The 16,469-nt window shown below is 35.8% G+C and overlaps 1 protein-coding gene across 3 annotated transcripts in view; it reads left to right on the top strand.

Annotated features, from left to right (window-relative positions):
• The window catches only part of LOC100853048 (nibrin homolog), a 79,546-nt gene extending 63,842 nt beyond the window's left edge, over positions 1-15,704 (top strand). For 2 of the 3 annotated variants that reach the window (XM_003631796.4, XM_019219569.1), the window contains 5 exons: positions 12,892-13,466; positions 13,984-14,045; positions 14,145-14,247; positions 14,322-14,381; positions 15,129-15,704. In XM_003631796.4, the coding sequence (XP_003631844.1) occupies positions 12,892-13,466; positions 13,984-14,045; positions 14,145-14,247; positions 14,322-14,378 (797 nt within the window). In that variant the 3' untranslated portion in view covers positions 14,379-14,381; positions 15,129-15,704. The remainder of the gene's footprint in view (positions 1-12,891; positions 13,467-13,983; positions 14,046-14,144; positions 14,248-14,321; positions 14,382-15,128) is intronic. The other variant, XM_010650562.2, reaches the window with a different exon arrangement.
• Positions 15,705-16,469: the final 765 nt, after the last annotated feature.

Genomic DNA, 16,469 nt, shown 5'->3' with positions numbered 1-16,469 from the left:
TTTGGCTTAACTGATTTTTTGTTCTGATAGTTTTTGAGTGACGAAAATTTTTAAAGGAAATGCTTTCAATATTTTCTGTAGATGTGCTATTATGAATGTCAATGAAAAATACATGGCTGGAATCCGTGGGTTTACTGTCAGTCACTGTGTTATTTGTTTAATTATATATGTCTGGTGATATTTTATTGATTCTAAATTTGTAAATGCATGCTTCTGTGTTTTCATATTTTCTAGAAAACTTGCTGCTTTCTAAACTTCTCTTACCTGTTAATATATGTTTATGTTTTGGGTGCTTTTGGCAGAGTTCAATTTTTAATATTTCTTCATTCTTTACATATATGCATCTTTTTTGACAAGTTCTTTATATGTAAACATTTCAGTTGTAGCTTTTTTCAAGTTCTTTATAACCATATGCTTGAATGTTCATATATTTATAGTTTTAAAGTGCTCTTGAAAGGCAATATCTTTGAATATGCTGCTATTTACCAAATGCACTTTTGGGAAGTGGCAGGGACAGGAATGTGGTCCATGGGGATGCCCTGGATGATAGTAGGAAGATTTCAAAGAAAAACTTAGACGGTGTCTGGTTTTTTTGTTTGATCTAAATAGATCTACATTTGATTTAAAGATCTTAATAGAGTTGAATGCTATTAAGTGTTGTTTTTTTTTATTAGCATCTAAATGTTGTTATGTATTAAGTTCGTTTATATTTATGTTTGAATATTGTTAAACATTGAATCTATTTATTTTTACATGTTAAAAACATTTGTAAAATAAAGTATTATATTTATTCTTATTTAATTTGAAAACTAATAGCTTTAAAAAAATAGTAGTTTGACATATTTCTAAATATCCCAAAATGTCATAATTTATTACCACAATAAAAATTTTGTAGTGATTAATTATGTAATATAGTAGGAAATTAGTAATTAGATGATGATCATGATTTCTAATTATGCTTGGTTGCTAAGAAATCTTCACTTTTTATTTTTCAAAATTAATAGGAATTGTTGATTTCAATGGATATTTAGATGAATGTGAATTGTGTTTTGGAGTTCTAATTGAAAAAAAAAATCATTGGAATTGATGATTATTAGTTCATATTTGTTTTTGTTGTACGGTAAGAAGTTGAATTTTGAAAATTTGTGGTACAATAATTTCTAATCTAAATTTTATGGTTTTTAGTGTTATTTATTGTAGAAACTAAGAATCTTTCTAATATTCATTCAAAATTGTATTTTTTTTACATAAATGGATCCCTATTTAATATATACACAGAGAGCAAACAAAAAAGGAAAAAAATACAAATATGGAAAAATTAAAATCACACAAATTACCCACAATTGGGGCCTCAATCTTTCCCTTAATATCCTACAAATCACCATTCAAATTATATCGGATTTCCACACTGCCCCTCAAGTTGGATCATAGATATTAATCATGTCCAACTTGCAAATAAAATCTTCAAAGCTTGATTTCTGTAACCCTTTGGTGAAAATATTTGCCAATTGTTCCTTTGTAGGGATATAAGTCATGCAAATAATCCCTTTCTTAATTTTTTCTTTTATAAAGTGTCTGTCCACTTCTATATGTTTGGTCTTGTCGTGCTGAACAGGATTATGGGAAATACTAATGGCAGCTTTGTTGTCACAATAGAGTTTAATGGAGAGCTCTGTTGTAATACGTAGTTCTTCCAATAGTTTCTGCAACCATAGTTCTTCACACATACCTTGTGCAACTGCTCTGAATTCAGCTTCGGCACTGCTTCTGGCTACCACACTCTGTTTCTTACTTCTCTATGTTACTAAATTCCCCTAGACATAGGTACAGTAGCCTGTAGTAGACCTTCTGTCATCTGTTGATCCTGCCTAATCTGCATCTGTATAGATCTCTACCTTCTTACTATCACTCTTCTTAAAGAATAGTCCTCTCCTTGGAGAACCCTTTAGGTGTCTGAGGATCTTATACGCTGCTTCCAGATGACTTTCCTTTGGTGAATGCATGTATTGGCTAACCACGCTTACGGCGAAAGCAATGTTAGGTCTGGTGTGAGAAAGGTAGATCAGTCTATCTACTAGTCGTTGATATTTCTCTCTATCCACGGGTTTTTCGTCGCTTTCTGTCCTTTTTCTTGCCTTGATAGGGGTATCGTTTGGCTTGCATCCCAGCATGCCAGTCTCAGTCAACAAGTCAAGTACATACTTTCTTTGGGAAATACTAATTCCCTTTCTTGATCTGGCGACCTCCATTCCTAGGAAATACCGCATTTGAGCCAAATCTTTTACCTCAAATTCTGTGGCTAAGACCTTCTTCAACCTTTCCACTTCTCCTGTGTCATCTCCAGTGAGAATGATGTCATCGATATACACGATTAGAATGATCATCCTTCCATCGTTGGACTGTTTGAAGAACATAGTATGATCCGATTGTCCCTGTTGGTATCCTTGGTTCTTAATCACCTTTGTAAATCTATCAAACCATGCTTTGGGTGATTGCTTGTGACCATAAAGAGATTTCTTCAATTTGCATACCCTGGTTTCTTCTTCTTTCTTATAGAACCCTGGTGGTAGCATCATAAACACTTCTTCTTCTAGCTCACCATTCAGAAAGGCATTCTTGATATCAAATTGATGGAGTGGCCAGTTGAGGTTTGCTACCAAGGATAAAAGAACTCGTATAGTGTTCAACTTTGCTACTGGTGCAAATGTTTCGGTATAGTCGATGCCATAGGTCTGAGTGAACCCTTTTGCAACCAAGCGGGCTTTGTATCGTTCTACTGTGCCATTCGCCTTATATTTCACTGTGAATACCCATTTACAGTCCATTGGTTTCTTCCCTCTTGGCAAATTCATCACTTCCCAAGTCCCATTTTTTTCCAATGCCCTTATTTCTTCCATCACTGCCTCTTTCCATTTTGGAATCTCCAAGGCTTCTTGAATGTTTTTAGGAATCTGGATTCTATCAAGGTTAGTTGTAAAAGCATGACACTTTGCAGAAAGAGTATTATAAGACACAAATTTCGAGATAGGATGGAGAGTACATGAACGAAGTTGTTTCCTAAGAGCAATGGGTAAGTCATTTGTTACCTGATCAGAATTGGAGCCAGACTCTCGAAGGATTGGAACTATCACCGGTTCTGACTCTTTTAGTACTTCGGAGATGAGTGTCTCATTGAATTTCGATTTTGGCCTCCTTGAGTAGACAAGTGTTTCCCTATTTGTTTGTAATTCCGTATCTCCCCCTAAGTTTAAGTGTCCTTCTGTATTAGGCAAAGGGATAGATATAAGGCACGAAGTGGATTCAAACACAGCAACATCGAGATAGTAAAAGGTTAATGGTGGTCTAGTTTCACTCATGGACTCCCCCTGAAGCGAGTAGTAGGGAGTATGCTAAAAAAATGTGACATCTAGACTAATATATAGCTTCTGTGAAATTGGGTCATAGCATTTGTAGCCCTTTAGTGTGGAAGAGTAGCCAAGAAAGACACATTTAAGCGCTCTGGGATCAAATTTGTTCCGCTTAGGTCCGTGAGTGTGGACAAACACAGTGGACCTAAAGACACAAAGTGGAAGATGTGCATCGAGTCTAGAATGAGGAAAAAAACTCTTGGAATTTCGGTTAATAAGGTATGTGGTTGTCAAAATGGAGTCACCCCAAAATTGTGAGGGCATGTGAGATGTAAACAACAAAGCACGAGCAACTTCAAGAATATGTCTATTTTTCCGTTCTGCAATCCTGTTTTGCTGAGGGGTGTCAACGCAAGAACTTTGATGTATAATACCATTTTCTTGTAGATAAGTGCTCAAGGAGTGATTGAAGTACTCAATACCATTATCAGTACGAAGAATTTGAATATTGGTGTGAAACTGGGTTTGTATCATAGAGTGAAAGTTCATGAAGACTAATCGAACCTTAGTTTTATCAGTCAACAAATATATCCAACACAGGCGAGTATGATCATCAATAAAAGTAATAAATCATTTTTTATGGATCCTATTAGGGGTATGTGAGGGTCCCCATAGATCACTATGAATTAGAGTAAATGGTATGGATGGTTTATACTTAGATTTAGGAAAAGACGCCCGATGATGTTTGGCAAGTTCACATCACACTGAAAATCCAATGAAGTTTTATTTGAACATAGTGAAGGAAATAAATGTTTTAAGTACTGAAAACTAGGATGACTCATCTTTTTGTGCCATAACAAAAGTTCACTGTCCTTAAGATGAGATGCAGAATTACAAACAGTAGGAGGACACTGTCCACGCACATCAGTTTCGTCGAAGTAATATAGACCCTCACGTTCCTTAGACTGCCAATCGTCTTCCCCGATGATAGGTCTTGAAAAACACAATGAGATGATAGGAATTTAGCTGAGCAATTAGACTTTTTGCTTAACTGGCTAATAAACGGCAAATTGCAAGATAAATTAGGTACATGTAGGACAGGGTTGAGAGTAATAGACTCAAAAATATGAATACTCCCTTTGCCAACAACTGGGGATAAAGTACCATATGTAATTTTTACTTTTAAATTATCGGCACAAGGAGAGTATGTAGAAAATAAATGATGAGCATCAGTCATATGATCAGATGCATTAGAGTCAATAATCCAGGGAGTAATATGAGACATGGTGCTAAGTGCTGTCAAAAAGGTACCTTTTTGGGCCCAAGAACCAGATGACAAAGTGTTAGAAGATTGACCAGGGGCTTGGAAATTAGAAAAAAGCTCATATAATCTCGCAAGCTGGTCGGAATTAAACCCCACACTAGAAGTTGACTGACAAATTTCTGTGGGTGTTTTGTCTGCTTGGGTTTCGGTGGAGGCCTGATGACTATGGGCTTTATTGGGCTGTCTAGGCTTCTAATCTGCGAGCTTGCCATGTAAAGTCCAGCAAGTGTCTTTAGTGTGACCTAACTTCTTACAATGCTCACAATAAGTCCTCTTGGACTGTCTTGGGCTTGGCCCACTAGATCCAGCAGCATGAGACCCACTAGATCTAGCATGAGGCCCACGTCCAGCAGCAGCATGAGGCCCATGAGGCCCACGGGTTAAAAGGGTTGAAGCCTCAGGCCCAAATGAGAGATCCAACATCACTCTCCTTCTGCTTTCCTCTCGTCGCACCTCAGAGAAGACTTCTCGGATGGAGGGCAACGATCGACAACTGAGAACCCTGCTCCTGACGTTGTCAAGCTCACGGTTCAGCCTCGCTAGGAACTCGAAGACCTTCTCATTCTCCATCTTCTTCTTGAAGCACACATTGTCACCCGTGCACTCCCACTCCTCTTTGCAGTTGAGATCGAGATCTTGCCACAAACCCGACATCTCGGTGTAGTATTCCGTGACTTCTCGATCTCCTTGCTTCATCTGCCAAAGCCGCATCTTGATTTCAAAGATTTGGGAAGCATTCTCGACATCGGAATACGTTTCCCGTATCGCATCCCACACATTCTTTGTCGTCGGGAGGAACATGTAAGTCTTGCCAATGGCTAACTTCATGGAGTTAATCAAGCATGAGGTGATAAAGGAGTTTTCGGACCGCCATTTTTGGGATGTTGCTGCATCGGTTGGAGGTGGTCATCAAGTCTCACTGGTAAGAAGCCCTAACTTTCCCTTTCCGTCAATAACGAGCTTGATTGCTTGCGCCCACTCTCTATAATTCTTATCGTTCAATTTTTCAATGATAAGATGGAGTGGGGAATTGTCGAATGCATCGACGGGGCCCATTGAGGAGTGTATCTCATGGGTTGCCGACTAACTAGACTCGTGGTTGTTTCCTGTTTGGGCAACCATGGACTAATTAGGGTTTTAGAGCAAACACCGCTCTGATACCATGCAAAAACTAAGAATCTTTCTAATATTCATTCAAAATTGTATTTTTTACATAAACAGATCCCTATTTAACATATACATAGAGAGCAAACAAAACAGGAAAAAAAATACAAATATGGAAAAATTAAAATCACACAAATTACCCACAATTGGGGCCTCAATCTTTTCCTCAATATCCTACAAATCACCATTTAAATTATACCGGATTTCCACATTTATTTTTATTTTTGAATAACATATTATAAAAAATAATGAAATTTAGTTTTGCTAAGAATTGATGAATTATATGAGGCCAAATAGTGGTTTATATGCAGTAAAATTTCAGTTTTGGTTTTGGAATGTAGTGAATTTATTTTAGATTAATTTCTTATCCAAATTAAGTGATTTTATATGTTGTTGCTTGCATTTTTTTAGTAGCAATTCAAAGAACATTTTAGGCCTAAATTTTTTTGAGTGATCACCCAATCCACCCCCCCTCCCCCACCAAAAAAAAAAAAAAAAGAAAAGAAAAGAAAAGAAAGAAAGAAAGAAAGAAGGATAAAAATAAAATCTATTTCAATCATATTCAGTTTTTTCTTGATGATAACTTTTCTAATGTATGATAAATTTACTTCTCATTCAAACAACACAAAATTAAGGTAGTTTAATTAGTTTTTAAAACAAGAGTTATTCAAAAATTTCATAAATGAAGTTGGTTTTATTTAGTGTGAGAAATTAGATTTAAGTACTCTGAACAAAGTGAATGTTGAAAAGAGAAACGAGAAAAAGTGAAAAAAAAAATTCACATTTTCTTTTAAGACAAAATTGTATTATAAAAAATGAATGAGTTGAAAAACAAATAACTCTAAAAAAAATCATATTTGACTTATAGGACTCTTATTCATTACATTTACCATTGTGCTCAACAAGATTTTATATTTGAATAATCTTGTGATGGATGTTACTTGACGTAAATTGAGAGAGCAGAATTGTGGAATAATTTTATTCTCCTTCCTTCTAAGAAAACTACATTAGCTTTATACAAAAAAACCTTAGCTATAGAAAAGGAAACTAATTACTAGGCTATATCAAATCCCATGATTTATGGGATACTCTAACAAAATAGGAAACTAACTAAATTAACCTAATTCTAGGAATTCTGGCTGTTACAAACAAACTCTCCTAAACTAGCATAATTACCATACACAGCAAAATACAAGCCATTAATTTACAACCATAATTCACGTTTTCCCACACTCCCCCCCATGCTGGTGAATAGGTATTCACCATTCCCAGCTTGGATACAAAGCTTTGAAACGCTGAACTACTTAGCCCTTTGGTAAGTATATCGGCAAGTTGACCATGTGTAGACACATAAGGTGTACATATCAATCCACTATCCAACTTCTCTTTGATGAAGTGTCTGTCAATTTCAATGTGCTTTGTTCGATCATGCTGTACCGGGTTGTGAGCTATGCTGATTGCAGATTTATTATCACAATAGTCTCATTGGGCCATCCCATTTAATCTTTAAGTCTTCTAAAACGATCTTCAACCATAGTAGTACACACACACCCTGAGCCATTGCTCGGAATTCTGCCTCCGCACTAGACCGCGCTACCACATTCTGTTTCTTACTCCTCCATGTCACGAGATTTCCACCAAGAAAGGTGCAATATTCAGAAGTTGACCTTCTGTCAATAATTGAGCCAGCATAGTCAGCATCTGTGTATGCCTCAAGTACTAATCCTCCATTCCTTTTGAACATAATACCTTTACCTGGTGTCCCTTTGAGATATTGTAACACTCGATAAGCTACTTGCAGATGAGCTTCCTTTGGACTATGCATGAATTGACTAATCATACTCACTGCATATGCTATATCTGGTCGTGTATGAGATAGATAAATGAGCCTTCCCACCAAGCGTTGATACATTTCTTTATCTATTGTAGCATCATTTTCTGCCTCTCCGAGTCTAAGATTCGGATCTATTGGAGTACTTGCTGGTTTGCATGCGGTCTTGCCAATTTCTTTAAGAAGATCTGTAACATACTTCTGTTGGGAGATAAAAATGCCTTGCTTAGAGTGAGACACCTCAATACCAAGAAAATATTTCAACCTCCCTAATGCCTTGATCTCAAATTCCTTAGCCAAACATTGATTTAGAACCTGTCTCTCCTTGTCATCGTTTCCTGTCACTATTATGTCATCGACATACACCAAAAGAGCTGTGAGTCTCCCCGAAGATGAGTGTTTAATGAACAACGTATGATCTCCTTGACTTTGCCTATATCCCATGGTTATCATCACTCTTGCGAATCTTCCAAACCATGTTCGTGGTGATTGCTTAAGTCCGTACAAGGCCTTTTTTAATTTACATACAGTATGAGCAGCTAAATTATTGTCATAACCTGGCGGGACCTCCATATAAATTTCTTCCTCTAGTTCTCCATGCAAAAAAGCATTCTTGACATCAAATTGCTGCAAATACCAATTGTAATTAGCTGCTAATGACAACAAGACTCTAACAGTGTTCATCTTTGCGACCGGAGCAAAAGTTTCTTGGTAATCAATCCCATAGGTTTGAGTATAACCCTTGGCAACCAATCTAGCCTTGTATCTTTCTATTGATCCATCTGCTCTGTATTTCACAATATAAACCCATTTACACCCCACGGGTTTCTTTCTTGTCGGCAATTTTACCAACTCCCAAGTTTTGTTTTTTTCTAATGCCTCCATCTCCACATTCATAGCTTGTTTCCATTTTTCATCGGTCAAAGCCTCGGATACGGTGGTAGGGATAGAAATAGTGTTTAGGCTAACAAGGAAGGCTCTATGAGATGGTGAAATTTTTTTAAAGGATAGGAAGTGTGTAAGAGGGTATAGAGGTCGATTTGTGCATTCTCTAATCCCTTTCCTAACAGCAATAGGGAGGTCCTGGTCATCATTGTTCACACAAGATTCAGATTGCAATGAAGGATTAGAAATTGTTACCTCATTCTCAGAATTTGGGTTGAAGTCTTGGACTTGCACAGATTCAGGGACAACTGTCTTCTTCCTCGAAAACACTTTGTCAAATCTCACATTCTCAGGGGCAGATTTTGGATTTTCAGGCACAGGTTCAGGCTGATCAGGCAATTTAGGTAAGGTTTCAATCAAAGGATCAGTGGGACGGGATTGTTTTGACAACGGAAGTGATGGCAGATCAAGGAATAAAAAATCCCCCCTATCCTTATCTTCCATTACCGAATTCTCCCCCTGAAGATAAGGAATAGTGAAATAAGATTCTTGTTCATGGAAAGTAACATCTACCGAGACATAAAATCTTTTTTATGAAGGATGGTGACACTTATACCCTTTCTGAGTTGAAGAATAACCCACAAAAACACATTTTAATGCCTGTGGATCTAACTTCCCCCTATTTTGATTATGAACATGGACAAATGCTACACACCCAAATATCCTAGGAACAAGATTGTTTGTAGTGTGTAGGTTTGGATAGAATGTTGAAAGTATGTCCATTGGACTTTTGAATCCCAAGATCCTAGAAGGCAATCTATTTATGAGATGAGCAGCTGTAAGAACTGCTTCTCCCCAAAAGGATTTAGGCACATTTTTTTGAAACATGAAGGATTGGGTTGAGTCAAGAAGGTGACCGTTTTTTCTTTCTGCCACTCCGTTTTGCTGTGGAGTGTTAACACAGGATGACTCATGAATTATTTCTTCCCTCTGAAAGCATGGAGTTAGGACTTGATTAAAATAATCCTTAGCATTATCCGACCTAAATCTTTTGATATTGACTCCAAATTGAGTCTTAATCATTAAACAAAAATTTGGAAGGACAGTACTGACATCAAATTTATATTTGAGCAAAAAAATCCAAGTGACTCGAGTACGATCATTAATGAATGAAACAAACCATTTAGCCCCAGTAATGTTAGGAATAGGAGAAGGACCCCAAATGTCACTGTGTATGAGATAAAAAGGAATAGAACTTCTTTTATTGCTAACTGGAAAAGACACACGTTTGTGTTTAGCAAGTTCACACACTTCACAATGAAAATGTTCGACGTCTAGACCTTTAAATAAAGAAGGAAACAGAATTTTAATAACCCTAAATGATGGATGTCCAAGTCGGCGATGATGAAGCCAAACTTTTTCTTTATTGAATGAAAAAACTTCTGAGACAAAAGAATGAGATGATTTGCCTTTGGTAATGTTTGATTGACTTGATGCTTTGAGATAGTAGAGTCCATCCCGTTCTCTAGCATGTCCAATCATCCTCCCTGAATCCTCGTCCTGAAATACACAATGACTATGATAAAAAACCACATTGCAATGTAAATCTTGAGTGAGTTTTTGGATAGAAATGAGGTTCGTGGTTAACCTAGGGACATGAAGAACATATTTTAACATCAGTGATGGGCTTATTTTGACATCTCCTATACCTGCTACAGTGGTCAAGGAGCCATCGGCTGTGGCTATTTTTCTACTGCTTGAACATGGGAAATATGTGGAAAAAATGTTTGGTGAATGAGTCATATGGTCGGTAGCACCTGAGTCAATGACCCAGGAGTTGGCAAAGGTTATATTCGAGACATTTAATCCAATAGAGAATGGAAACTTACCTGAATACGCCAATGAACACCTGCTGGTTTGTCAAGGTTGCAAATAAGAGACCTCACCCTCTCAACTTCTTCTTGATTAAGACTGCCTATCTCTTGCGGTGTTGCTCCATTCTGTTGTACTGTTGTAACATGGGCCTGACCATTATTACTTGGTTGTTCTCCCTTCTGTCCCCACTCTCGACTTGGTGGTTTTCCATGTAGTTTCCAGCACCGCTCATGCGTATGGCATGCCTTCTTACAATAAGTGCACCATAAGTTGTCCTTGTAGTCACGATTTTGAGTCTTTGGTTGACTAGATCTTCCATTGCCAGAAACTAGTACTCTTTCCATATTTGTGGCTGAATTGTTACCACTACCAGCCACCATAGCCGAGCTGTCTGTGTTCTGTGGATTAAGCATCAGGCATGTTCTGCTTTCCTCTCCTCGAATTAATGCCACCACCTCATTAAAGCACGAAACTTCTTGCTTGCCAAGAATCTGGATTCGCACTTGGTCAAATTCTGGATTGAGTCCAACAAGAAAATCATAGACTCGATCTTGTTCTATGAAATCCTTGAGAATAGCAGCATCTTCGGGACACTTGGTCTTTATCACCCTATAATGATCAAGTTCTTGCCATAAAGATTTCAATTGATTAGCATACTCAGCAATAGTTTTATCTCCTTGTTTAGCAGCAACAGTTTTTACCTTTACCTCGTATACTTGGGCCGCATCTCTCGCCTTAGAGTATGTCTGTTGGATTGCATCCCAAATGTCCTTGGCAGTAGCTAGGAACATGCATGTGTCACTGATTTCAGAAATCATAGAATTCCACAACCATGTCATAATCATGGAGTCTTCTTCATCCCATGCTTCAAAATGAGGATCTCCTAGTTTCGGCCCTGTACCCATGAGATGGCTGATCTTCCCTTTCCCTTTCAACACGGTGCGAACAAGTTGGGACCATTTCAGATAATTTTTTCCATCAGCCTATATGCAGCCTGGATATTCTGCAATTCTCCGGAATGTTGGGGTCGAATAATCTCCTCTGATTGGACTGTAGTGGTTGTTTCTGCAATCTCTAGCATTTTTTACTAAAAAAACGGCAATTTCTAGGTGATTCAGGCAAAGCACGTGGGTCAACAATAGACAACGTTGAAGGCCAAGAGATCAGATTGACAATGAAGGCAAAAAAAAGGCAAATGAATGGCAATGAAGGCCAAGAAGAAAATGAAAATTCCAGGAGAGAAAACAAATGCTCGGTTTTGAGTTTCAAAAATAGAAGAAAAATTGGGCACTGTATTCAGCAATGAAGGCTGAAACAAAATAAATTCCAAGGATCCTAATTCAGCTCTGATACCATGACGTAAATTGAGAGAGCAGAATTGTGAAATAATTTTATTCTCCTTCCTTCTCAGAAAACTACATTAGCTTTATACAAAAAAATCTTAGGTATAGAAAAGGAAACTAATTACTAGGCTATATCAAATCCCATGATTTATGGGATACTCTAACAAAATAGGAAACTAACTAAATTAACCTAATTCTAGGAATTCTGGCTGTTACAAACAAACTCTCCTAAACTAGCATAATTACCATACACAGCAAAATACAAGCCATTAATTTACAACCATAATTCTCGTTTTCCCACGGTACTCTATACCTTTTTCTCAACATATACAACCACTATCATTCTCTAATCAATCTTCATGTGATTGCATATTAATTTAAGAAATTCAATAATTTTGTTAAGGAATTTCAGAGTGAAGTTTAGAACAGTTTTACCATATAAAAATGCCAAAGAAGAGGGGAAAAAAATACAATCATAAGAAAGTTCACTTTTCACTTTTTTCCCCCTTAAAAAAAGGGACAGAGAACTCATAATGAAATTCTGAAAATTTGGGCAAAATGGAACTTCTGGTTCTGAAGTTGATATGCCGTGCCATATTTCTGTTTTTTTTTTTGTTTTTTTATTTTTTTTATTGTGAGAATTTTTTCCCCCTTAAAAAACATAATATGAGATGACTTGGGAAATTTTATTTAAGTGAGAATGGAATGAAAAAGTGGGGCTTTATTCAACATTTTTTTAAGCAATGAAAATTAACATGTGGAAAGAACACTCAATTAAAGCCTAAAACTTAGCTTAATAGGAAGTAATGCATCATTTAAGGGGCAAGCTTAAGAAGGACTTGGGGGTGCGGAGTAGCTCCACTACTTCGTTCTTTTGAGTATTTCTTATAATGATGTCATTCATTATATTTATCTGTATCAAAGTACCTAGAGGAGTAGATGTCTTTTGGTAGTACTTAGCATTTTATTTACCATTTGCATAATCAAATGACATTATCCTGGTTTGTAGCTTTTTCTAGACTACATAATTGCATGAAAGATTGTAATGCATTCCTTATAATCATGACATATATATCTTAATGTTTGTCAAAGTATTCTATCTGAATAGATTTTCTTGTGCAGTACTTGTCTCATCTTCATGCTCCACAGATGAGACTGTAGTAGCTGATTCTGATGCAGAAGTCGAAACAGCCACATCAAGTCATGCCAATTCTGCTGCCCACACTAAAGAAGTCTTTAAGTATGATAGCAAAGGGGAGATATCTGTAGTAGCTGATTCTGATGCAGAGGTTGAAACAGCCACATTAATTCATGCCAATGCTGCTGCCTGCACTACAGAAACCATTAAATATGATAGCAAAGGGGAGATATCTGTAGTGGCTGATTCTGATGCAGAGGTTGAAACAGCCACATCAATTCATACCAATGCTGCTGTGCGCACTGCAGAAGACATCAAATATGATAGCAAAGGGGAGATATCTATTGGTCAGGCTGCTAATGCATCAGAGACTGGCCACATGACACATTTTAGACAAAGGAATGATGGTGTAACAACAAGACGAGACAAAGTTGATGAATCTGAAAGTGGAAATCCAGATGTTTTATACAGTCAAGATTTAATTGTGAGAGATATTAACTTGCTGACATCATTTTCTTCAACAAAAAATAGAATTGTAAATTTCAAATGCTTCAGAAAGGTAAATAACCTCCACTGGTATTTTTTTATTCCATATGATGAAGAATAGAGTTAGACTATAGTTTTTGGTGGAAAAATTTAAAAGCATGCATTCTGCCCCTTTTTTCTTTGTTTCCTTTGGTCTTATTTTGGTTTGTTATAGGAATTTTTTTTGTTTGGGTCAAGTGCTGCTTATAGCTTTTAGTTTCCTTCTGAATGAATTTAAGCACTTAACCTGGAATGGCCAATCCTGGGATGAATTTGAGATGAGATGGTCAGGAACTGCCTGGAATTGCGGCAAACTCTATTCAGTCCATTGCCTGTCATTTCACTCTTTTATTAATTCATATCTTTATGTTGGCATATTTTTGCAAGATGATTTTGCTTTATTGGAGTCCTACACCCAATTACTTCAAATGGCTCATTTAAGACTACTTGTGAATTCTGCAGCTTGTTATTTTATTTTGGGTACACCAAGTATTTTAGTTCAGAAAGTGTTAGATATTTTGCTATGTTTCTGACTGTAAGTCAATTTGTAGGCAAAGACTCAATCTGGGAATAGCTTCAACAATCTTATTCCATTTGCAAAGTACCCATACAAGTACGATCACTATTTCAACTCCTATTTTGACTGGAAGAGTGTTCTGGAAATATAAGGTGTATGTCATTTTCATTGATGTTCACTTTTCTTTGGTGGCAGAGAATCTGACAATGGGAGTGATGAAGTAATGCAATCTGTGAAAGAAGAAAAAAAGCGGAAGCAAATGGAAGCAATTGCAGAAGATTTATTCAACAATGAGAAGGTAAGAAAGAAAATCGTTTTAACTAAACTTGAACAGAGATGAGCCTGAGATTGCTTCCTTTTTTAATGATATAGGGGAGACGACGAGGAGTAGCTGGTTCTCTTGCTGGCCTTCTTACTCGTGGTCGATGAAAGGTAAGATTGCTTTGCTTGCATTAGTGTAAATTAAGTAAATCAGGTTTATATATCTATATTCTGCATTCTAGATAGCTGCATGATTTTAAAGTAGTGATACCGGTCTTAGTATTAGTCTATGGCAAGAAACATGCATGCTAACTGGTACCTTTACTTATCGGCTACTAGCAGATTATAGCTGTTTTATTGTGCATAAAATTCCTTGGATCCATTTAAATAGGAAAAGGCATATATTACATTATTTAGTACTCAAAAATAGCAAAAGAAAGGAGCATTGTTGTATAGTGCGCTTAGAACATTTTAATTGTTGGCATTAGCTGCATTACAAAAATGTGATTCATTTTCTCTTTCCGTCCTCAGACAGACTTGATTAATTTCCAAAAATGGTACCAACCATGTGATAATTAATCTTTCTTGTTCCTAGTTTATTTTTGAAAGCTTGATGAACTTTTGCAGTGGATTATAATTCTATTGCTAAATCTTCAAAGGCATGAATTTTCTCAGTATATTGATCATACAAGTCGTTAATGAGACGGTGATATCTTACTTCCAAAACTTTGTGGAATTGTCTTAGATTGCTTTCAGTTTGTGGTTAGTTACCATAGACAGATTTTTTCAAAGTGATCACTTGGTATCCAAGAAGTGTCTAATCTTTCACATGCATTTTTTTAGCAGAACTGATTGTGTCAAGCAGAATTTCTTACCACTGTTTGTTTTTGCTTCATTGTATTCCAAATTCTTAAATAGGTTAACATTGCACTATGGTATCTAGTTTGGTTTAAGGTCCAGCAAACCAGATATTTTCTTACTCTCATCACACATCTGGAGATGAACTGGAGGGGGTGCTCAACAGGATGTACAGAATTTTGCATGTTATGTTGCTCTGATCCTGTAATATGGTGCTGGATAAAAATGTAGATCTTCCAGTTTTGAAGGGCTGCAGCACATTGGTGGAATCTTTGCTGCAAGTAGTATCACAGAGTTTGATTGTTATTTCCACAGTCCTTTCCATCTGTTTCAAATCATGGTTTGAAAGTAGTTAGCTTGATGTTTTCCCATGCCAAGAGGGCTTATTTATTCTTGATGTCTTCCAAGTCCTTTTACTCCTCTCCATCTTACTTTCTGTGATATGGAGAAGAGTTAATTGTAGAGTTTCCTAGTGAATGTTATGCTTCCTAACAGGTTTGTCCAGGGCATCAAGTTTAGGATCCAGTTTTCCCGTGTATGCTTAATTTAGGCTCTATGTGCTTAAAGAATGGAGCAAATTTTGATCTAATGATGGGAAATGATACAATTAAAATTAGAATACCATTTTAATTGTTATTTTAGTGTTTAATTTATTTAGGAATGAAAGTTAGGGCTATGTTTGGAAAGTGCTTTCGAAAATGGTTCTGAAAAACAGTTTTTTAGGAACAAGTTTTGAAAGGTTGCTTTTTTATATTTTGTAAAACAAAAAGTCTGTTTAGGAATTTCAAATGTTTTTAACATAATTTTTATGTTTTAAAATATGTTTTAAAAATAACTTATATATGTAGTACTTTATTTTTAATTCTCCATATTTGGATAATAATTTTTTGAAACATTTCTCAAAAAACAAGTGAAAGCACTTAAAAGATGTTCAAAAACATCATATTTCGTGTTTTCAAGATTTAATTTTAATTATAATTATTATTATTATTATTATTATTATTATTGTTATTATTATTATTTGTGTTATGAATGAAAAATGTATTTTTTTCTCTCTAAAGAATAGAGCCTTTTATAAAAAAAACAGTTACTAAATGGGGTTTAAATGTAAACTTTTGTTGTGTTTGTTTTTTTCTATTGGAAATATGAATAAATCTTAATTTGACTTGATTTTATATAAAGTTTACTATAGTTAAGTGTTTGGTCTGTTTTTAATTAATGTTTGAATGATATTAAGTATTAAGTTGTTTTTATTAATATCTTAATATTATTAAGCACTAAATATATATTTTTATTTTATTTACATGCTTTTTCTTATTTTTATACAATTAAGATAAAAATATTTAAAAATTAATAACTTAAAAAAAATTAATTAAGAAATTTGTAATTATGTCGCAATGA

This window comes from Vitis vinifera, chromosome 4, assembly GCF_030704535.1.
Source record: "Vitis vinifera cultivar Pinot Noir 40024 chromosome 4, ASM3070453v1".
NCBI classification, from domain to species: domain Eukaryota; kingdom Viridiplantae; phylum Streptophyta; class Magnoliopsida; order Vitales; family Vitaceae; genus Vitis; species Vitis vinifera.
The sequence above is the reverse complement of the archived record's forward strand: the minus strand, read 5'-3'. Positions and strand labels throughout refer to the sequence as shown.